Source organism: Lissotriton helveticus, chromosome 1_1 (assembly GCF_964261635.1).
Source record: "Lissotriton helveticus chromosome 1_1, aLisHel1.1, whole genome shotgun sequence".
Lineage (NCBI taxonomy): Eukaryota > Metazoa > Chordata > Amphibia > Caudata > Salamandridae > Lissotriton > Lissotriton helveticus.
The window spans coordinates 1,841,045,537-1,841,070,542 of NC_136057.1; the positions used below are offsets into that span (position 1 = coordinate 1,841,045,537).

At 43.9% G+C, this 25,006-nt stretch overlaps 1 protein-coding gene across 6 annotated transcripts in view; it reads left to right on the forward strand.

Annotated features, from left to right (window-relative positions):
• SLC44A3 (solute carrier family 44 member 3) overlaps positions 1–25,006 on the forward strand; it is an 879,170-nt gene that overhangs the window by 775,384 nt on the left and 78,780 nt on the right. For all 6 annotated transcript variants that reach the window (XM_078641256.1, XM_078641253.1, XM_078641270.1 and 3 more), the window contains one exon: positions 20,356–20,542. In XM_078641256.1, the coding sequence (XP_078497382.1) occupies positions 20,356–20,542 (187 nt within the window). The remainder of the gene's footprint in view (positions 1–20,355; positions 20,543–25,006) is intronic.

Below are 25,006 nucleotides of genomic sequence, written 5' to 3' on the forward strand. Positions count from 1 at the left end.
CAATGATATTCACTGAAAAAACCATAGGTTATAGACCATATATAGTTAGGAATTAGCATTTACAAAACCTTGAAAATTCACTGAAAAAACCATAGGTTATAGACCATATATAGTTAGGAATTAGCATTTAAAAAACCTTATTTTACTCACACAAAACCATTGAAATTCCATATATAGTTAGTTGTACTAACTATATATCGCGCACCCGCAATCCACTGCTGATCATGTCACATATTACATCATTCATGACATGGTCAGTGACATCACTGATGACATCACTGATGACATCTCAAATGACATCACTGATGACATCACTGATGACATCTCAAATGACATCACTGATGACATCACTGATGACATCTCAAATGACATCACTGATGACATCTCATTTGACATTACTGATCACATCACTGATGGCATCATTCATGTGATAATACAATTAACCTCTTCAGACTCTAATATAACCTTAGATACACTCAGTGTAAACAGACACTCACAGACTGTCACTCATCCATGGAGTTACTCACACACCTAGTCAGTCATGCAAAAATCAATCATACCTCCATTTTCTCAACTATACAGTTATACACACCTTACTTATTCAAACATATACTAAAACATATTTACTCTCTTATACAATCCCTGATACAAGTTCACAATGATCCATACAGCCACTCACACATTCACTGGCTCTTATGCACAGTTATTTATATATGTCAACTCTCACATGTACTGTGTTTTACATATGTACTTACTTTGACATGTAACACTGAGATATCCATTCACTCACCAATACACTCATGCATACAGTCAACCGCCCATACAGCTGTTTCCACATGCACTTTTGAACCCATACATCTAGTGAATCAACTGCTCACACATCTATGCACAGAGTCATACACCTCCCAGCCACCCACACACACACTCAGTCGCCCATACAAATACTTGGGCAACCAATCAATAACCCATATAGTTACTCATATAGCTACTGATCAACACATGCAGCAGTTTACAGAACAACAGACATAATGATGCACAAATTAAGACAGTTTAGTCACTAACCCATGCACTCAGTGAGACACATTTAATCACTCACTCATACAGTCAGTCATGCACCTACTAAATCCTTCATCCAGACACTTATACATCCACTCAAGACATATTTTAACTTTACAGAAAAATACAGTCACTGGATGTTGTCATCAGTGATGTCATCAGTGATGTCATTTGAGATGTCATCAGTGATGTCATCAGTGATGTCATTTGAGATGTCATCAGTGATGTCATCAGTGATGTCATTTGAGATGTCATCAGTGATGTCATCAGTGATGTCACTGACCATGTCATGAATGATGTAATATGTGACATGATCAGCAGTGGATTGCGGGTGCGCGATATATAGTTAGTACAACTAACTATATATGGAATTTCAATGGTTTTGTGTGAGTAAAATAAGGTTTTTTAAATGCTAATTCCTAACTATATATGGTCTATAACCTATGGTTTTTTCAGTGAATATATATATATATATCCTTTTAAGTCTATTATAGCAGTCATGTAGAAAGAACCTTAATGGAGATATCTGCGTAAAAACGGGAGAGCATTTGTTTTAGAAAATAAATCAAGGGTTAATGTGACTCTGAAAAGAGTATCTGAGAGTGCCACTTACATGTTTCTGGAAATGTCCCTGCCTCCTGCCTACTCATCTCCAAGGTCCCGGATATGGAGAATCCAGGGACACATTGCGTCTTTTTAAGCAGTACTTCCTGTGTTGTAAGTCCTAAACCTAATTTAAAATAGAAAAGGCGCTGAGACTAGAATTGATGTTGTATTGTCTGCATATCTTATATAAAATCTACACTCCTTTTATTTAAGAGAAGCTTTTGCAAAGGAATAAAAAGTAATGTTTTTCTATTCATTTCAGTACTGCTTGCGTTCTGTTCTATTGATAAGCTCTTCAACTATTTTTATTGTTATGTCTTCTTGTCAGGATGTAAAAGTTCCCAAAATAGTGGGCGTGTTAGAAATGGGGGTCCCTAGTTGGCCATGGTTTGCACCTTTGACGAAGTAGGGACCCTTCTTCTTAGTCAGGGTAAGGGGGATACACTTCTAAAAAAAAAAAAACCTGCTCACCCACAAGCAGACAGGCTTATCTCAGGGCCAGTGTGTAATGCCAATTATTTTATCTATGCAAACAAGACCAAAAACAATAAGAAAAAATCCACCATACAGTCCTCAGAATTCTCAATCATCAAAAGTAGACTAAAAATACAGTTCCTCGAAGTCGATAGCTCCGGCGTCGTGAACATCAAATCCAAACAGTTCTGGCTGACTGCGGCGTCGCGGGCCAGCTTTGGTGTTGGAGAGACCTGCAAAACAGTAACTTTTAGAATTGCAGGGTGCCGGCGGCCTCTAGTTAAGCCCCAAAGAGCAGGCGTCTGTCCCTGAGGTTGGTGCAGGAGTCATCTGAACCTTGAAGACACACATGTTGCAGATCGAACTTGTCACGGTTGAAGTCGGGAGCACCGGTATCTGCAGGCTTTGGGGCTGCCATGCGAAGTACAGAGGTGTGGCGTGCGGTGCCCTTAGGTCACGGTGCAGGCAGTGGCTCTGTGACAGTCATCCAGTGGCATCAGTGAGACCATAGCTGCGGTGCGAAGTGATGCAGTGCTGGCAGGTCACGGTGCTAGCAGCGGCGTCGTTGCTGAAGCCCTGTTGTTGACTGACGAACTGGAGACGATGGCCCGGGCTTCGGTAGGTCAAGTCTGTGTTGTGGGATGAGGGCAGTGTGTCTTCTAACTTACGAGCAGTGACCCCGAACCATGGTGAAAGCAGCAACGTCGATGTCGGCAGGGAGCGTTGTCATGGGTGATACCAGGGCGGCGGTGCAAAGTGTGGTGCCCTCAGGTCACGGTGCAAGCAGTGGCTCAGTGGCGGCATCAGGTGGCGGCATCGGTGAGATCAGGGTTGCGGTGTGGCGTGCCCTCTGCTGTGCCTTCAGGACACTGAGTCGGCAGGAGCGTTGTTGATGGCGTCGGGTTGCTATTGTACTTGAAGTCTTTGCTGTTCCTGAGACTTCTTGAACAGGGGACAAGCTCTACCTCAAGACCCTGGAGAAACTCTCAGGCAGAGTGTGTCTGTGCTTAGTCCAAACCGGTTTGGTCCTCTCTGGCCCAGCTTCCCAGCAGGAGAGTTAGACCGCATGGTTTAAAACAGGCCATGCCCTTCAGGTGCAAGGAAATGTCCACCCACTGCTCTAAATACAGCCCAGGTCTATTCAGCCCAGCCCTGACTCATCCAGGAAAGGCAGGAAACACCTTGACCCCACCAGTGGCTGTCTGAAGATCATGCACATCCCCATCCCCAGTCACTCCAAAGCCAGACAGCTAATCCACAAACCCAGCAGAGACACACAGAATGGCTGAGCAAGACAATACCTACTAACGTGGTCTTTTCAATCACGGAACAAAATCATCTTTATTAAAAGATGCATTTTTACATCCTGAGTCCAGGCATCCCAAACTCCATTTCCCTATCTTGGTCCAATGGGAAGTTATGCTTACAAGATGCTATAAGTAAAACTCCCATTCTATGAAACAGATAGCCTTTCTAGAGTGAAAAACTAAATGCACTGTGATTCACTATTAGGACATGCTACACACACCAGTACATGTACTACCTTTAACGATTCGATTTGAAAGTCTTTATTCGATTACATAATCATAAAAAACATTTACATTTAAAACAATAATGTCCTAACATTCCATAGCAAAATTACACTACAAATAAGTCCATAATTATTCCACCAATAAATACAAATATACAATAAATTAGTATAAAGCAAATTTAAAAACACAGTAGAGTATCAAAAATCTCAAGCCATGGTACAATAAACCAGAATTTAAGTAAAAGCAGATTCAACATAATCTCATTATGGTAGACCTATCGTATCCTTTAACATTATTGGTTAATCAGTCTGTGGGCACGGGTCATCCACATACCATGTAAAAATTTGGCGATAGCGATTATAGTTAATTAATTTCCATCTGTTTTTAAAATCCTTAGTGCTTCGGAATCTGAAGTAATCCCCATCATCTTGTCAATGGGCTTCAGGCATTTGTACCTCAGTTTTTTATAAACGGGGCAAATAAATAAGATGTGAGCTGTTGTTTCTGATTGTGTTGGGCAAACCGGACATTCTGTGCAGGAACCTGTACCCCAGTTACCAGTAAATGATTTAATAGGAAGGGTACCTATCCTAAATTAGTGGTACCATTTCCTATCACTGGGTACCGTAATAAAGTCCCAATACACTTCGTAGTCAGATGCATGTTTGGTCTCTAGAAAGTCTCTTGACAGTGAGGGACTCGTCAGGGACATGAAACGTTTCATAGTGACCATGTTCCAGTAAAACCCCCTCAAATCCTTTTGAGGTGGAAATACACTATTTTGTTGGATTTTGCCACAACCAGTTAAGGCCCATATCCGTATAAGTGGCCTTTACCTGTCTCAGCCATTACATTTTGCCCGCACTGTCAGCGTCCCTGATATCAAGTAGGGCTTGTGCACACTGAGTAAGCTCGGGGTGACCCAGAGCCTCCTCCAGCAGCCCACTGGTCTGAAGCGAGCCACATCCTCTAAAAACTGGCTCCCCAAGTCATAATAGAGCGGTATTAGTGGAGTCGATTGAGGCAAGCCTGTTATACCCCTCATACATTTATTTTGCGAGGTCGTGAATGCCGCTAAGTTGCTGAAACCCCAAAATTCAGCCCCATACAAAACTGAAGCTGCAATTTTTGCATTATAGATTTTTAGCACAGGGGCAATCGGCTTCGTAAAGGATAAACGGTGTTCTTTCAGCAAAGCACCAGATAGTTGTGCATGTTTAAGTAGCAATTGATCCAAGTGTGGGTTCCAATTTAGCCTGGAGCCTAGTGTGATGCCAAGATACGTAAATACATGGGTCTGCTCAAGTATAACATCATACATGGTAACTCTCCCTCTTACAGTTTGTTGTTTGTGTAGTACCATGTACTACCTTTAACATACACAGCACCCTGCCCACAGGGGTACTTTAGGGGTGCCTTATATGTAAGAAAAGGGAAGATTAGGGCCTGGCAAGTGGGTGCACTTGCCAGGTTGACATGAAAGTTACAAACTGAGCGCAGACTCTACAGTGGCAGGTCCGAGATACCTTTACAAGGCTACCTCTGTGGATGGCACAATCAGTGCTGCAGGCCCACTAGTAGCATTTGATTTACAGGCCCTGGCACACTCAGTTCACTGTACTTGAGACTTAATAGTAAATCAGATATGCCAATCATGGAAACACCAATCCGTAACACAATTTACAACAGGAGCACTTGCACTTTAACACTGAACAGCAATGAGAAAGTGTGCAGAGAAACTAAACCAGCAAAAACAGGGTCAAAACCGGGAGGTGAGAAAGCAAAAAGACAGGGGAAGCATACCAAAAGATGCCAGATCTAACAGGGCGGTATAGAGAGCCCATTAAAAATTAACTTGGAATAGTGTAATAGTGTTGGACCTTAAGTATTCTAAAAACAAATACAGAAAGAAAGAGTGCGTGTACTATGGCACTCGTTTAGAGACAAATTTGTAGTAAAACATAGTGTCTAGTGCCAATGTCATCATTGGGTCCCTTAATATAGGACTGTAATCTGAAGACCCATCTTTGTTCTTTCTCAAATAAATGATCCATGGTTTTTGCATTATCCTCGACGTCTACAGGATAACCCAGCTCATGTCATATGTGGTGTTTTTAAACTCCAGGAAATGACTGGTCAGTTTCTTAGTTGTGCGTCTGCAGCGGATATTACTTCTGTGCTTGTTAATCTGGGTTTTCACGGATCATGTGGTCATGCCTACATATCGAAGGCTGAGTAGACAAGTGATTAAGTACATGCAGTTTTTGGTGTTACCGTTGGTGTGTTTGGTAAGACACAATTTTTCTCATTGGCCTACTTCTACTTCTTTTGTTTGAATTGCGAAGTTGCCCCAGGATTGGAACTTTCATAGATTCCCATGCTTTGTATCATTCCCCGTCGTCGGAATGGGAGCCTCGGTAGTATCACAACCATAGAAACAAAAGAGAAAAAATAGGCCTAGGCCTCATCTCATTTTGTATCCTATCACCCTCTTTGTGTAAAAGGGAACAAACTTTTGTCAGGACCAATCAGAGCAGCCTCACCCCATAGAACCTTCCTGAGAGAGCTCAGAGCCTCAGATTTTTCTACCGCATGTTGTGCTAGGGAGTCTCCACTGAGCTCTGCTCAGTTTTCTCATTCTTACTGGTTATTTCTTCAACTTTTCTACTGCAATCAAGACATGTCTGACAAGGAGAAGAAGGCCTTATTCAGGTCCTGTGCGTCTTGTGGAAAAAAGTGACTTTTTGTAGAAGATAAGAATGAAAGCTGTATCTATTGCTTATACCCGGACCACAAGGCCACACACTGCAAGATTTGTAGAACCTTCTCTACAAAAACACTTCGCGACAGAGAGGGCCGGCTTTTGACCTGGCTTCAGAAAATGAAGACTCAGAAGGAGGTGCTCTCATCAGATGAAGGGGATTCAACATCTCTGGCTTCCTCTCACATATCCAAGAAGAGGGGTAGGTCTCCTCCTTGTTCTTCTTCAGCCGAGCCCCCTATCAAGGCCCCTCATAAGATCTCTGACAGGTCTGAGAGGGCTAGTCCCCTTAAATCTCCTCACGGAAGTTAAAAGGAGAGGCAGGGACAGGCTGCTGGATTGGTTACAGCCTCTAAGGACAAAAAGGAGGTTTCTATCACTTCTCCTCCGTCCAAAAAGGAAAAGACTGGTGAAAAATACTCTACAGTCAATCCAGGGACCATGCCTGAGAAAAAACAGCGTCCGTCGACGACAAAAACATCAGGTACGTCGACGACAATTGCTTCTATGAAAATTCCCGCTGTTTCCTTGGCTCCGTCGACGGGATCGTCGTCGGTAGCGGTTTCGACGACTTCGTCGTCGTTCAAGGTTCCCGGTTCGTCGACGATAACTTCTTCTACGTCGACGATGATGGTCTCCGGAAAGGTGCTGTCGACGACGAGGACTACGTCGACGACGACAACGACTTCGTCGACGACACTGATGGTGATGACGACGAGTTCGTCTACAAAACCGTCGACGATCATTCCGTTGACGATGACCAAGACTCCGTCGACGAGGTCCTCTGTGCCGTCGACGATTCCATCAACGATACCGTCGACGACTGCCGCACCGTCGAAGAGGCCGTCGACGGGTCAAAAAATGCAATTTCCTCTGCAGAAGATGAAAATTACACCTGAAATGACGTCTCCTCAATGGGTTTCGTCGCATCCACCGACAATGCTTCTGGATGACGAGTTGGAGGAGGAGGAAGATGATGGAGGCCATTATGGGGATGCCTACAGTCCCTCAGACTTAAATGTGAAATTGCAAGAGACTGACACGGAGGAATATTATGAGCATACATATGACCAACAGATGCATCACTATGTTCCTCAGGAGCGACGTCCACCAGGTTTAGGGCAGGAAATGGTGGCCATGCCCGCCTCTCTAGTCTCTGATCTACAGATGATGCTGCAGGACTATAGGACCAGGTTTCCTTCGGAACCTTCAATGCAGTCTGCGCAACCTCCACCTCAGATGTTGCCACAAGCGCAACCAGTTGTCATACTGCCTCCTTCGCAAGTGGTGCCTCTCACACCACCAGCGGTCATACCTATGGTCCTTTCCCGGACATCGGATCCCGAGCCCGCCAATATTGTTCAGCAGGATACCTCTTCGGATGATGACGTACAGGTGGATCCCTTGACTGATCCAGACTTGGATCAAGGTGACAGTGGGCTACAAGATCCAGACGCCACTGGTCGGGATACTATTATTTCCCCTCCAGTGGATATAGGGGGGTTCCATAACCTCATGGAGAGAGCGTCAAAGAGGTTTGGACTACCAATTACGAGGAAACAGTCTGAATGTTTCCTGTATGACTTCAAAGAACAATACAGAAAATCAGTCAAATCCATTCCCATAATTGGCATGTGTGGGAGGAAAGTATAAAAATCATGCAAAATCCAGCCACTTTTATTCCGGTTCTCCCCAGGTGGAAAAGAAATATATCGCTCCAGAGGGCAGTCCAGCTTGTCTTCTTGGGCAGCCGAAGCCTGATTCGGTGATCTCACAAGCCGCTCAAAGCAAATCCAAAAACCCATCCACACCTTTGACTACGCCTCCGGACAAGGACGGTAGGCGCCTGGATAACGTGGGAAAGAGGTTTTCTTCCATGGCCTGCTTGCTTGTTCGAGCAGCAAATGCTCTCGCCATTCTAGGCAGATACGATCGCCAGATGTGGTGTGACATGGAGCCATTTGTGGAACAACTGCCAGACTCCGCGAGGGAAGAGGCCAGGAGAGTCCTGATGGAGGGAGAAAAATCATCCTCCGAAGTTATCGACTGTGCTATGGATATAGCTTCCACGGCTTTTCGTGTATTAGTGCTACGTCGGCAGGGCTGGTTGAGAGCCACCTGGTTTCGTCAGTAGGTCCAAAATAAGATCCTGGACGTCCCATTTGATGGAGAGATGCTCTTTGGTAAGCATGTTGATGATGCCCTGCAAAGTATAAAGAAAGATACAGACACGGCGAAGTCTATGGGATCACTGAACTACCGTAAGGTCCCATTTAGAGGTGCTTGTGGCAGAGGTTTCTCTTCGTATAGAGGCAACACCCAGCAGAGATATTCTTCGCAGTCTTATAAGACTCAATATTCAAATCAACGGCAGGGACAATCAGCGTCTTTCTCTCGCCAACCTCCGCGAGGGCGTCAGAACCGTCAGGGACGCGACAATACCAAGAGGCAATAGCGGCCTCCTGGCTCTACCTACTGTTCCTCCCCTCCCAGTCACATCAGTGGGGGGCAGGATATCCTTTTGTCTGAACAGCTGGAAGTGTATAACATCGGACCAGTGGGTCCTGAATATTGTTCAGAGTGGCCATACGTTGAAATTCCAAATCTTCCTCCAACAAGAGCTCCGGGCGCCACCCGCACAAAACATCTGAGACTGCTCCACCTCGAAGCCCACCAATTGTTCATCAAGGGGGCAATAGAACCGGTACCTCTCTCTCAGAGGGGCAGAGGTTTTTATTCCAGGTTCTTCCTGGTTCGGAAGACGGCAGAGACTTGGCGCCCCATACTAGACCTACGAGAGCTCAACACTTATCTCATCAAGCTCTCTTTCAGGATGGTCTCTCTCCAAGAAATTCTTCCTCTTTTGAACCCAGGCGACTATTTGGCGTCTCTGGATTTAGAAGATGCGTATTTCCACATACCGATACACCCAGCTCACAGACAATATCTGCGCTTCACAGTGGGCAAGAGCCATTTCCAATTCAAGGTGCTTCCGTTTGGCCTTCGGTCTGCACCACGGGTATTCACCAAAGTGTTGGCACCAGTAGCAGCTTTTCTACGAAAACAATCCCTGGAGGTTTTCCCTTACTTGGATGACTGGCTCGTCAAGGCTCCATCTTTCAAGGAAACTTCTCAAGCTGTTTCGACTTGCATTCAGTTGTTCAGTCACCTGGGCCTTCAGCTAAACAAACACAAGTCAGTTCTACAGCCCTCCAGATCCACAAGGTTCCTTGGGGCCATTTTGGACACGACGCAATGCACAGCTCGTCCTTCGGAGGAATGTCAACAAAAGTTGATCGTCTCGGTTCGCCAGGTGTTCCACAAGAAATGCCTTTCAGTCCGACAATACAAATCCCTGCTCGGGTCGATGTCATCCTGCATAGCATTAATACCGCATTGCAGGCTGCGAATGCGTCCTCTGCAGGAAGAGCTAGACAAACAATGGTGCCAAGCAGAGGGATCATTCAACGACAAAGTGTTGGTGACATCAGAAATGAGAAAGGCATGCGAATGGTGGCTAGTAAAAGACAATATCGCACAAGGTCTGACATTCAGAATTTCACCATCCCGCCTGATCATGACCACGGATGCCTCTTTGGAAGGCTGGGGAGTAGTGCTCCGAGAGCTTCAAGTCAGCGGGCACTGCAGTCCAGAGCAGCGCCAGTGCCATATCAATTTTTTGGAGCTAACGGCCATTCAGTTGGCTTTGCAGGCTTTCCTTCCCAGAGTTCAAAATCAAACAGTGCTGGTCCGGACGGACAATACGACGGCCATGCACTACATCAACAAGCAAGGCGGAACGAGGTCGCAAACTCTGTCCAAGGAAGCTCAGAGAATCTGGGATTACGCAATTCTTCACAGCATCAGTTTGCGGGCCGAACACCTGGTATGTTCTCTCAATGCCACGGCGGATGCCCTGAGTCGCCAGACAGAGGGGAATCACGAATGGGAATTGAATCAGTCCATTCTGGAGAGTGTGTTCTCGGTCTGGGGGACACCAACCATCGACCTCTTTGCCTCTCCGGTGAACGCCAAATTCCGGTTTTACGCAAGCAAAGTTCACCGTCAGGGATCTCTGGGGAACGCCCTTTCGATGGCCTGGTACAGCGCATTCTTTTACGCTTTTCCGCCAATTCCCCTCATTCCTCGAGTACTCAGGAAAATGAAGGCGGAACCATACAAGATGATTCTCATTGCACCGGCGCGGCCCCGGTAATTCTGGTACACAGAACTCCTTCTGCTCTCCCAGGCTCATCCAATTCACTTGCGACCAATTCCATCCCTATTGTCGAGGAATCAGGGACAGGTGTTCCATCCGGATCCGAAATCGCTGCACTTGACAGCGTGGTTCCTGAACACAGAGTTTTCCGTCATCTGAATCTCTCCAAGGAATGTAGAGAAGTTTTGTCCCAGGCTCGAGCACCGAGCACTAATAAAACTTACAAGGCGAAATGGAAGAGGTTCTGCCTGTGGTGTCAAAGACAAGGTCTCCATCCTTACAAATCTCTGCCTCATCAACTATTGCCATATATAGTATCATTGGCTAAGTCTGGGTTGGCGCATTCGTCTGTGAAGGTACATCTTGCAGCCATATCGAGGTTTCTGCGTAGTTCTTCAGGCCCTTCCTTATGGTCCTCTTGGATTGTTAAACAATTCTTGAAAGGCTTGTTTCGGATGTATCCTCCAGTTCGCCCTCCTCCGCCAGTTTGGCAGCTCAATCTTGTCCTGGCTCAACTCATGAAAGCTCCGTTTGAGCCGGTGCACAAGGCGGACTTGAAATTCCTGTCTTGGAAACTTGCCCTCCGCTTGGCTCTAACATCAGCGAGAAGAGTTAGTGAGCTTCAAGCCCTCTCCATAGTGCATCCATTCCTTCAATTCAAAAAGGATGTGCTTACTCTTCGCACCAATCCGAAATTTATTCCGAAGGTGCCGTCTGAGTTCCACTTGAATGAACCTTTGATTTTAAAGTCTTTCTTTCCGCGCCCTTCTACGCCTGCGGAACGCACATTACATTATTTGGACGTTCAAAGATGCTTGAAATTCTACTTAGAACGCACACGACCCTTTCGGAAATCATCCCAATTGTTTGTGTCCTACAGCGCACCACGGAAGGGGTTTCCTTTGGCAAAGAGTGGCATTTCCCACTGGATTTCCAGTGCGATTCAATTCTGCCATCAGGAGGCGGGCAAGCCACTGGACAGGAAGGTCCGTGCACATTCCGCAAGGTCTGTGGCATCGTCTGTGGCTCTCTTCTCTGGAGTCGCGATTAAGGACATTTGCAGGGCAGCAACGTGGAGAAGTACTCATACCTTCACAAAGCACTACTGCCTGGAATCTGCAGGACGAGACGACACAGCTGTTGGTCAAGCAGTTCTGCGGAATCTTTTTCATTGAGAGGTGAGCTTTCCCTCCAATCCCTCCATCCTGGTGAGCACATTTTGTTTGTTGTTTGGCTATGCTATAAGTATTGCTATATGGTTATGTGATGCCATGTCTCTACAAAATGTGTCTTGGTAATTTACTGCTAGCTACTCTGATACAAAGCATGGGAATCTATGAAAGTTCCAATACTGGGGCAAGAAAACAAGTTACTTACCTGTAACTTTGGTTCCCCAGTATTGGTAACTTTCATAGATTCCCATGCGCCCACCCTTCTCCCCTGGGAAAGTTCAGTCTTTTTACAGAGATAGTGGCGGTTTGCACAACGGCTATGAAAATCTGAGGCTCTGAGCTCTCTCAGGAAGGTTCTATGGGGTGAGGCTGCTCTGATTGGTCCTGACAAAAGTTTGGTCTCTTTTACACAAAGAGGGTGATAGGATACAAAATGAGATGAGGCCTAGGCCTATTTTTTCTCTTTTGTTTCTATGGTTGTGATACTACCGAGGCTCCCATTCCGACGACGGGGAATGATACAAAGTATGGGAATCTATGAAAGTTACCAATACTGGGGAACCAAAGTTACAGGTAAGTAACTTGTTTTCTTACATACATCACAGTGGCCATATGGAGGGTGGCCAGTTACAGACGGGACCCCTCAATGTGGTGTTCGCGGTCTCCTTCCTGCATCTGATGTGGGCTAGCATGTATTTTAAGTTGCTTGATCACTTAAATGAGAATAAGGCCCTAAGATCTCAAGATGGCCCATCTTCTCTTTATAATTTTCTTGATGTTATTTGACATAGGAGTGAAGGTCATGTCAATTTTGGTTCTTTCTCGTTTCGCAATGTGTCCAAGTATATCCTCTCTGTCACTAGCTCATTTACTGGCTCTACGAGTGATAGATTTTGGCTAATTTCATTTTTTTAGTTTCTCTGTAAGGTCCACAGACTGTGTCTTTTTAAGTCCTCAGTGTTGCTGTAATTCCTACAGAGGTGCAAAAACTGGCTGGGGTAGGCTCATTCTCAATGCCCTTGTATGGTATCCTCCATAGAGTAGGAGACTGTTGAGGTCTCTCTTCTTCTTAAGGGTGGTGGGAGACAAAAAACATTCTCAATCCTAATTAACAAAACCCAAAAAGTTTTTATTATCCAAATGTAATGTGAGTGCACCGGAGGTATGAATTCAAAGTATTCACCCAATTGGCAACCTTATTGGAGCGGTCCCTTGATCCTCTCCATAAAACCTAAATATTGTCAATGTATCGATGCCACAGCTGGATTTCAGTAATGTAATTATTGATGTCAATCAAGATCAATTGCTTATCGAAATGGTACATGTATAAACCTGACAGACTTGGGACGAAGTTTGCAAATAAAGGGTGTCCTCAAACTGAAAATAGTTCTCCTTTAGGGCTTGAGTCACAGGCTCAATAATAAAGTGGATAGGTGTCGGAGCCTCCCAGCCCGAATTCCTCAATAGATCCTCAGTAACCTTAAGGGTCACATCCTGCAGAATGCTGGTGTAGAGGGCCTCTACATCCAGCGTCATCAATAATTCTGTTCTCCCATCTTTATTGATTTTGTTAATCAAGTTCAAGACATCCTTGGTGTCTTTCAAATAAGTTGGTGTATTCTGCACCAGGGGTCTTAAGATATAGTCACAAATTTTCAACAAAGGTTCCAGGGCTGAGTTGATTCCAGAAACAATAGAGCATCCTGGTGGTGGAAACCTCTCCTTGTTGATTTTAGGGAAAATGTATACATAGCTGGTAAGGCTTTGAGCTGTGTTTATATTGTCCACAGGGGATTTCAGGCCAGAGTGTCTTTGCTTACTAAGCGATACCAAGAATTACAGGTTCATTTCCCAAGATCTAACAGATGATCTCAGTCATCGTATATGATCATGGTCCATTGAGCAGAATCCAACAATGAGGAGCATAGCCCAGGGATAGAGCCATGGCACCAGTTGGTGGGTAAGGGCTTGTGTTCTGCAACAAAGTTGCTTTTGATCACCTCCGCACGTTCAACCTATCACAATAGATAGCCTGAAACGCTATTCTGGAAGTGCATACAGTGCAAATGAGATCAAATGTAAAGGTCAACATCTATAACAACATTTTCAAACGTGTAGCAGTCATGCTTCTGTACTAGCCTGTCCGCTTTTTCTGCTGCATAGGGATAGGAGGAAGCTGTCCGCACACTAGACAAGTATTGAACTTTCTAGTTTAGTGGTAAGTTTGATTCATTTTGCGAACTGTGCCTGTTTCCTTTCCTGTTCTATAAACTTTGTTTGCCCAAATATAGTTCTGTGTTATGTCCAGCTCTCTTACTGAGACAGAAGAAAGGTTCAGTGCTTTTTCGTCATCTTTACTGCATCCCTTAATGTTATGCTTGTCTGCTGGCTAGTGTTGTATGCAGATTCTTTCTGTCTGCTTCCATTTTGTAATGTTCTTATGCTGTCTTTCATTACTATTAAATATGGTTCCACTTTGAAGTAGATAGTATTGAGTTTCCCTGCCAAATTCCCATAAACGTAATGTACGTGGCAAGGTTCTCTGCTATCATTTTCAATTTGGTTCAGTTCTTTTATGCACAGGTTGGGTTTTGCAGAATTTTATTTAAAAAAAGCATATGATAAACTGTCATTGGTAAAGCCAATAGGTGTTGCCTATGCAAAATGTAATTGGTTTGTCAAAGTTGTTTTACATGTTGCACAACAGCATGAGCTGTTGTGCACCATGGCTTTAAGTAAAAAGAAATACAAGCACCATGAGGGGCCAGCACTGACCATGGCATAGCATTTTTTAAATAGTTTAAGCCATGGATACAGAACCTGAAGGGGGCCCGTTTCAAAGTTACTATCTTATTTAAAGACCTCGATAAGTGTTTTCTCAGATCCTCAATGGAAGTATTGAAATTAAAACTAGCAAGGTTGTCATCAAGGCTATCCTGTGATGCAGCTAGTGCTTGCACTAAAAAGAAGCACTGCATGACCCAAAAGTATTAAACAAAGGGGTGATCTGCCCAAGACAATGGATGCACCAATGGTAAGTACCATATCGATCAAGCAGTCTCTTCATACACAAATGATTTTTGCAAAAGTACAACCAAGCTATTCTTAAACCATTAAGATGCATGAGTATTAAGGAAAATCAGCTGTCTGGTGTTTAAATTTGCTCAGGCAGAGATTATTTAAGCTTAAATGGAAAAGAAGAGGGTACGTTTTAAACTGCAAGTAGTCAAAGGAGCCGGTAAGATTTGGGTACACTTGTTCCTTATCTTTTAGTCATTTTCAAACTTTTTCCAAAAACATGTGCCCTCAACTTGAGCGTTTTGATCGTAGCCAGCACAAAAGCAGAACGGGTAAACTGCAGCCGAATTTGTACAGAAATGCTCCCCTAGAATCAGGAAAAACAATATTGCCCAGCAAATATTACTTGATATTCTAATGTATTTTACAATCCGATCCGGCTTGTTTGCTGGTGATGCCTTTACCATGCAGCAGATTTTGGACAATGCGTGCTGAGATTTGATCTCCAAGCACCTTGGAAGTTCAGAAGTGTCTGAACAAGGGCAGGCAGGGGACGGTAAGCAGGGCTGGACTGGAACCGCAACTAGCCTTGGCAGATTGCTGCTCGACCGGCCTTGGGAGAGGGGTGCAGGGGTGCTAGTAAAAAGCCTCACCCCTACGGGCCACCGGGGGAAAAAACCTGATGCCCACTATGGCCAGTCTGGTCCTGAGGGTGGGGTGATTAAAAACACGGGCAAGGGGGGAGTGGTATGGCTGAAAACAGCAGCAAGCACAAGGGAGGGGGTGGTGGGTCAAAACAATGGCAAGCAGGGGGGGCAAATCAAAGATGAGCATCAAAACTATGACGAGATGGGATGGAGGGGGATCAAAACAATGGTGAGCAGGGAGGGTCAAAACAATGAGGAGGAGTGGGTGGTGAGTGGGTGTTAAAACGACGAGCGGGAGTCGTCAAGGGAAGAGAGAGAGCCTTCAACCACATGCACTCTTATGGAGTGCTGGTGTAAAATAAAATAAATGCATCTACAAGTGGGTGGCCAGTGGAAGCACACTGGCCGCAGGCAGGAAACTGTACTTTGTCCAAGCTCCAAGGAAGACCAGAAGAACTGAAGTGACCGAGGAAGAAAGAGGTGCTGCCCAATAATAATCATGGAAAAGATATGCCCCAAAACGTAGTGCTTCAAAAATTAACTTTATGTAGGATTTTTCAGCGTGTTAGAGTTGATTATTTATGGATGTCTGATGAGTAACTCATTGTTGCTTAGTTCTGGAAGTGGGTCTCGGGTGGTGAAGAACCGGGTTTTCTTAGAACCCAGCGGTGCCAGGGACACACCCGAAGTCTTCGGATTCTCCTGTCTTGGAATACAGAGACACGGAATACTTCTGGATGGCGTCAAAGATCAAATTTATTAGCTGCAGCTAGTAACAGTAAACCAAGCAATACAACACGGTGTACAACTCCGGAAACTGCTCAATTTCATAGAGCAAGACATCACTTTTTATACACCATATTCTCATTACAAATGTACACCCACTGCGCAAAATTCTGACCAATAGGACACATTTTCTAACTGAGTATCACATCAACAAAAACCCAATTTACAGTAACCCAACCCAAAAGTTAATTATTAGGACTGTCCCAAATTCAATTTCCACAAGCCGGACAAACCCCTAATAGAAAAGCACAACCCATGTAATGTCAGAACATAAAGGAAACAGTAATAGATACTGAATAAGATAAAACATATGCAAGGAAACTAAAGGTTAACGAGGTCCTGAACATTGATTGGCAATTTTCGACAACGATCAGCCAGAGAAATTGGCTTCGTGAAAGGGTCAGTTTCAGGTGACGGGGTCAGCCTCTTTGCAATTCATTCACAAGTCAGAAAAGGGCCTGTTAATGCATATATGAACAATGAGGCCCATGTAACTTTGTTCGTTCGGTTACCTCCACGGCCTACGTGAGGGCAACACAAAATGGCGTCTTGAACAACGCAAACAAAATGGAGTCTGGTTCGAAATCACGGAACCTCAGAGGGGAAAAGCTTGACGTGCTTTAATGATAATAGTATCTCGGAAGCTCTTCTTCTTGCCTCCTTACGTTTTGGAACTCGGGCCATTTGCCAGCTTTTGTGTGTCTATCTGGAATAATCTTTCTCTTAGGCACAGGAGGGGTCACTTATATTGCTGTCATCACCTTGTCTTTCTTTTGTTATCACATAGCTTTTTGTCATTGTGTTTGGTTCCAGTTGTTATGCACCACCTTCATTTGAGATAAGCATGAGTTTTGTATTGGACCTGTACCTAATTTTCAACCAGGACGTTGGTTGGGGTACTGCTTCTTGTGTGGTTTCCATCTTAAGAGACCTCCCTGGCATTTTAGGATATTCTGCTTGTATTCTGATCCCCTGTGACTGAGTCTTGATGACATGGTGGTAGCACCATGGTTTTGGAATATACATTGAGTTTTGCTTTAGGGTTCATTTCCAAAGCATGCGGTTTCTGGCTTCAAACTTGATTCTCTAATTTATACTTCAATCAAGGATGCATTGTGCACAACTTTACAATTGAAGGGGGGAAGATTATTTACTTTCTATAGCACAGTGTCGGTCTCAGGGTGGAGTTCCATTTGGACTTCAGGGTTTATTCCAAGCTCCCCCTTTGGGCATTATCATAGCTGGTGATTCTACCAATATTACTTCAATAGGAGTGAGTGAGAAGCACCCCCTTTTTTCCTCTTCCTTTTCATTTTCCTTTTTCTCCTCCCTCCTCCTGCCTGTTGTCCTCCTTCTTCTATATACTGCTTACTTTCCCTTCCTGCGGTGCTCAATTACTTATATACCTACATGGGCAGCATGCTACACTGTGTAGGGTTTGTGTGAGGAAGGATGGTGTCTTTTTTTTCTCATCATTTGTGCGAAGTGTTTCCATGTAGTGCATGATGAGCACTGAGGTGATATTGTTTGTTTTGTTTTTAATGTTTTATGTAGCGCGAACCAGACCCCAGGGAGTATCAGAGCGCTTTACATTTAGGATTATTACGCTACAAGTTACATCAATTATAAGAGCATAGCAAAGTTATGGGACACAGCGCTTAGCACAGTGATGTATGAAGAAGACAAGCACACATTTATATTTTTACGTAAATTGACAGCTTTCAGCAGCTCCCCAGGTCTCTTTCTGACATTTCTAGTGATCACTTTGTGAGATTGAGCGTTTATGATACTGAGCAGATATAGGTTGGAGGGAGGCAGGGTGGGTAGATCTGTTTGAATGGACTTTGTTATTCTCATCCCATATGTTACATGCCAGGATTCGGAGCCGAGCACTCTGCGTGGAGCGTTCATGATTTATTCAGGACGGAACTCGAGCGTTTCTTGACGGGTACATTTGAATATACGGACGGCACTTATCGACTGTGGCAGAGGATCACATTTATACTTCTTTTATAGATACTGCTGTCTGTGCCCTTATGAAGTCTTAGGTTAATTCCTTAAGACGAAACACGTGTTGGCTCTGTGGCTATCTGCTGTTGAGATGAAGAACTGAAGCATTTACTTTACAAGACTTGGAATAAAACACCAAAGAAGAACACTGGAAAAGACTACAGTGTGGACTTATTTTTGGCAATACTATAGGAGTGTGGCTCAGGACATTGATGCTTTTCTTTGTACTATATGCGTGTAGACAGTGTTTACACTCATCTGACAACGAGGGGTGGTCGTTGTTCAATCTCCTTGGAGCACCTTCATTCAAGAGATCATAGAATTACTGATTTTTTAATATATAGTTACATCATATTGCGCACTCTATACCCCACTACCTCTTTATCTTGGTTTGTGATCATCCCATATGTGTTTGCCATTAAGAGAAGTGGTCAAAGTATTTTGCTAGTTGGGACACGCAGTGGTGAACTAAACTGGAGTCCTCCATTGACTACCATTATATGGCAAATCTCTTCCATGAGTATTCAGTTTGTGATGGATGGTTTATTGCTGTGGACTGGCACAGAACTGGGTAATGGACATGACTGGTGGTGCTTTTCTATAACGTCAGTGAAAGAGAGTAAAGCAGCATAAGGGAGTAATATGCAGCCTATTTGAAATACAGTTAGCTCTCCTGTCGCTATGTGTTTTGGTATTAGTGAGGGCCAGGAGGGTGATATATGAATTGACACTTAGCTCTTCATAACTTACCTGGGCATTGTGTGGTGGTTGAGCTGTTCTAGATCTGTGGACTGTAGCATGTAGATTTTGCTTGAGGAGCGTTTATTATATCTGGCCCTATCCCAGGCTTGGGGGAGGTATGATGCAGTTATCTTGGAACTAGTCATGCTGTCACCTCTCTTTTCAGTTAGTGGATGAGGCGCCACTGCAATGAATATACAGTGTTTACTTGAAGGTAAGTTGTGTTTCTGTTTAAAAGGTTTAAATACAAGAAGCTCAAGAAAAAATCAAGCACGAGTAAAAAAAACCTTGAGAAATAGGGAAAATGATTAACTTACTATACCACAGAACAAAATCTGCCACATAATGGTTTGAAAATGATGAAAATTTAAATATTAGAAACACTGGTGCTAGCTGACACAGTGTCGTTTGCAATTACATTTTCTATTTCTGAAGAGACAGGATTTTACAGACATGCTAATTACTAATCACAACCGCCAGTGGACTACGATTTAAAGTTAGCAGGGGTGGGGGACATTCATCATGGGCTGTATCAAAAACACAATTTCTCCACGGAGTTTTGACATTTCAGATGAACCACATGAAATATAATGAAAAAAATAAAATGATAATAACTCTAAGTTATTAGCATTTTATTTGCTCCTACTGCAGTTTCTAGGCAGGGCAATTCTGCTCTGTTCTCAGAGCAGGGGGAGGAGGAGTGGTGGCCGGCCGGAATGTTAGGCCGGCCTCTTGGGCCGGCCAAACATTCATGTGCGCTTTGCATGTTCTCCATGCAGGCAGCATTACAGCCTGCATGGAGAACATGCCCAGGCCCCCATTCCCCGGCTGAGCCTGAATCACTGCACTCAGGCCAATCACAACACTGCCTTGCAGTTTGAGAATAAATGCAGCAATTTATTTCGTATACCAAGAGAGAGACAACTATATTGTTTATATAAGAAAAGAATCCCTCTTAAACAATGTTGTATGTTTATATCTATATTGCTGGTCAAAATTTGTCACGCCACTTCTTGATCTATAGAAATGAGATGTCTAAGAAATTCTATGGCTGGGCTCTGAAGCAAAATGAAGTAGAGCTTCATACAAAATGGCTGCACATTATAGCATGGCTCTACTGAAAGGTTTCTGTGGTATTCACTGATCTTACATTGCTGGAGAGTGACATTCAGTTTTTTTTAAACATGTTAGAGCGATATGCCTGCTGAGGCATTAGTGTTTCAGGTGAGTAGTTTCTTGTGTGTTGTCCACAAAAGCATAGTCATACCAATACTGATTATGAATTTAACCTACATTATTGTATTAAAGTCTGGCTTTGGCTTTCTTTGATTAGGTTATCCTTCTCAGCCTGATACTTGTGCTAAGGAAGCAGATACAGATAACAATTCAAATATTACGGACAGCGAGTGACTTTATAAGTCGAGTGCCTTTCCTGTTACTCCAGCCACTGTGGACCTTCATCATTCTTATTTTCTTTTGGGTCTTCTGGGTGGCTGTGCTTCTCAGTCTAGGAACTGCAGGTACGTGCCATTGTTTGCAGTGCTTTTAAAAAATAAAAAATGTGCTTATGGTAATGAATATCTACATTTACAGTTTAGGTGTTATTGCTATTAGGAGTTTAAACTCACAGGTGATGCACTGTTGGTCCAAATGCAAGCCTCTTCCTGTTTGTCGGACAATGTCATTGTCTGCGTTTATCTTGCAACTCAATTACTGATCCTATTGACAGTCTGCCGAAATCAGGATAACAACACCACTCTCTAAACCGTTTAGTCACCTGTGACTTTTGAAATGGTTTCCTATTACTGTTGCCCTGGCTGGTGTTCTATTCGAATCATGTTAGTGATCAACCATATCCACCTTCCATTAACTGACTGTACATCAACTTACTGACTCAATTATTGGTGTGTCATTTGTGGAATTTAATTTTATTTAAAGTTACATGTTATAAACCTATACATGTCTTTGAAATATTCTAAAACTGGATCTGAAAAATAATTTCACTCAAATGGTTCCTGCTTTGAATACAGTGACACAACATTGATTAACACTGTTTGTTTAAACAAATGGCTATTTGTATTCCACTTTCTAAGATGAAGGCTCAATCTCTTTCATGGCCAGGCTTCTTTATTTTAGTCACTTACAAAGACTATCTTTATGAGGGTCATTGAGTATGTCATCTGTTTCATGCCTAATCGTAGTCCCATTAGAGTGAGTGTGAACTGCTATTTTGAAGTATCCAAGGTATTGGAAATAAAAACTGGAAAGATGGACATCTTAATCAAGAAAATGCCGTGCTCTATACTAAGGTGATGAATATCACTGATGTGTTCTATAATAACAAAATCGAGATCCCAATGTAAAAAAGGTAGTAATATATTCTTTTAGTTACAAATTCCATGTAAAGAAAGACACATCACAGGCATGCTCCACCAGCCTTGGCTTCCACACTATCCCTGATTGAATGAATGAATGAATGAATGAATGAATGTTGGATTTATAGAGTGCGTGGTTACCCTGGAGCGTCCCAGCGCTGTACCACTGGGGAACCCGTCCTGGCTTTCCCTGTGAGATGGTCCCTTTACTGGGCAGCCCCAAGGTGAAGCCAGGCATCCCCGGCGGTGGTGGGGCCGGAGTGGAGATTAAGCAAGCTATTGCCCAGAGTTGCAGCGTGGGACCCCATGGTTAGAGTGGCACCGAGGCGAGAATTATCGGACCCGCTGACATTGGTCCTGCACCACCGATTGTTGCCACCAGTAGAGCAGACAGAACCATCATCATTCACTTGCTCAGGCATAATGTGTTAAACACAGTATGATAAAATGCATACCCCTTCTTGAAGTCAAGACGATACACCTCCCTCTTATACAACAACCAAACTTAGGAGCATCTATGCGAAATGAAATCAAAACCTTGCACCATGCCGCAACACACAAGACAGAAACAATCGCAAATGAACAGACACACCTCTACCCCCTCAACACTCTTCTCTTCTTGATCAAAGCACCCACATCAGCATGATGGAACTATCCCTTGACAGTTTCAAGTGGGGCGTCAACTTGAGTTCAGAAACCTGCAGCAAGATGAGAGTAAGAGAAATCACACTGGATCACACACCCTTGGCAATTGTAAATGGAGATCACATATTTCTATAAAAGGTAGGAGAGATCACAAATCCTCACACAGATAGATACTAGTATGTGGAATCAAATATCCTGAAGAATATTAGGAGGAATCCCCATGTCCTCAGGAACCTTTGGGACAGTCACACATTCCTATTTGAATAGGATGGGAAAATACTTCCTCAATCACATCAAACATAGCACAGGCATCTCAGGGAAGAGTCCTGCCCACCCTGAACAAAGGCATACTTCACAAACAAGTTATTCTACAGAGGTGCACTGAAAAATAAAACATCCAAACATACATGTAATTCTAGAAAGACCACATTATAACTTCTCTGCATCTAAAATGAACATAATGTACCTAAGTGTAACTAAGCACCGCATAATACACAGAGACATATATACAAGTAAATTGTTTGCCCACATGACCGATCCAGAAACCTATAACAAGGCAAAATGCATGGACATTGATCAGAAAGCATTTACCAGAGCATTCTCTCCATTCTCCCTGCAAGGAAACTGCTTAAACGTACACAAGACAGAAACACAAGCCATGGCAAATTGCCTCCTTAGTACCTAACACAATACCTAACCATAGAGCGCTTTCCCTCTGACTAAAAAGTTAAAGGTTGCGATCCCAAATCCATTCCAAATTTACAGCTACATAGGGATGGTTCTTCAGCTGCACGTCGGAACATAAATCACAGTACCTGTCATCTTTTTTTTTTTTTAAGATTTATTACGTTTTTATTCAAAACAGATATGATACTCAATACTTCAAAGTGGCAATAGTAGTGACACATGGCAATCAAAAATGTTACAGCAGAGTACCAAGAAGTCGGCAAATAGATTAATACCAGAGACATCATATTAACAATCCGCATCACCCCACCCCCCTACGAACAATCCCCCCCACTACAGTCCCAATGCGATGTAAGCTTGTAAAGCACAGTCAACATGTACCCTGCTTAGTATGTCGGCCCAGGGCTAACGCTAAGTATGTATATGACAGGAGTAGTTCCAATCAGCTCCTGTGAGTCACTTTCAGCAGCAACCGTGCCCACCCCCTTGGTTGCGAGGTAAGTTTTGTATTGTTCCCTAACGTTTTTAGGTCTGCTCCATGGGGGGAGAAGGTCACTAAAGTTTTCCGCATATCGCGTGACCACTGGGCCAACGTGGGTGTCGGTCCCCGTGACCAACAGATCGCCACCCTTCATTTGGCTAGTAATAATCCCATGTCCACTAAGTGGCGCACTCCCTTAGGTGTCTGTTTAGAGTAACCCAGGAGGGCAAGAGCAGTTTCCAAGTGAGTGTCAATTCAGCCACTTGCCCCAGTTCCCTAAAAACCAAATCCCAAAAGTTGGATATCCCCAGGCAAGACCAGGCCAGAAGAAGGAAATCAGCTGTCTGCGCATTGCATCTCTCACAGGCCGGATCTTCTCGTAATCCGTATCTATGCAATCTCTTTGGAGTGTAGTAGACTCTATTGAGATACTTAAAGTGAAAAAATCCATGTCTTCCATTTAATGAGATGAGCTTCGTGCTAGGACAGCAGTAATGCCACATAGCGTCATCTATGTCCTGTTTCAAGTGTCGCTGCCAATCTAATCCGGCTTTTGTGTAGTGGTTTTCCCTATATGACATAGATAGCTTGTAGATTTTGGACACTATTCTGGAAGGCGACTTCGCCGTTATGACTTAGGTCAAGGCTCGCAGCTCAGGAGGTTCTAGCAAGTCATCTCCTAAAATGTTCAGCATGGCGTGTTGTGTTCTGTGGAACTGGAATTGTGTAAGAATAGTAGGTGTACCCTCCCCGTCTCTAGATCACCCCAGTTCTTTGCGATGCCATCATTAAATAGATCTCCTACGGTCTGTACTCCCAGCCAATTAAGTGCACACGTAACCCCCCTTATCCCTACACGGGGCAGCCAACTACACCACTTTAGCAATGCTGCTGGAGCGTAAAGAATGGTGCCCACATGTAACTGTAATAGGTAGTGCCAAGCGTGTGTTGTTGCATTTATTGAATCTAAGATCCCTGTCCTTCGGACAGCGGCCCTAAACATCAAAGCTGGTAGTGATAGTGGGGCAGCAACTACAGTTTCTATACGAAGGTGTGGAATGTCCGGAGGACAGTGCACCCAGTAGTAAGCATGCACGCTCTGCGCTGCTCTGTAATATAAATTCTAGTTGGGCACGCCCAGCCCCCCATATGGTACGACAGTGTGAGAACCTGCCATTTGACTCGCGCTTGTTTGCCTGCCCAGGCTAACCATACCATCAGTGTTCTAAGCGAAAGAATGAGCAAAGAAGAACTATGGGGATATTTGAGAAAAGAAACAAAACGAGGCAATACCACCATTTTCATAATGTAAACTCTGCCCAGCAAAGACAGGGGTAGTTTAATCCAACCGTCTACATGCTGATAGCAACTCCGTAGTTTTCATTAAACACAACCTCTGAATCAGTATGCACCCTTATACCCAAATATCTCACCGCTTCCGTTGACCACTTAAACGGGTAGTCTGATTTGAAAGGTGTCGTGGCCGGTGTAAGTGGGAATATGATAGACTTCGGCCAGTTTACTCATAAACCTGCCTGCATCAAAATGCACCACTTTGTGCAGAACCGGAGAGCAGTTACATTCATGGTCTCTAACATACAGTAGTGTATCATCCGCATAGGTGGATACTATTAGTTCTTAGCCCGGGAACCATATGCCCTTGTGTCTATTATATTCTCTGAGCACGCAGGCTAGGGGTTCGGCCACGAGCGCGTTTAAGATTGGTGACAGAGGGCAACCCTGTCGATTACCTCTGGAAATTGGTATAGAATCTGTCACTAGATTACCTATTTTAA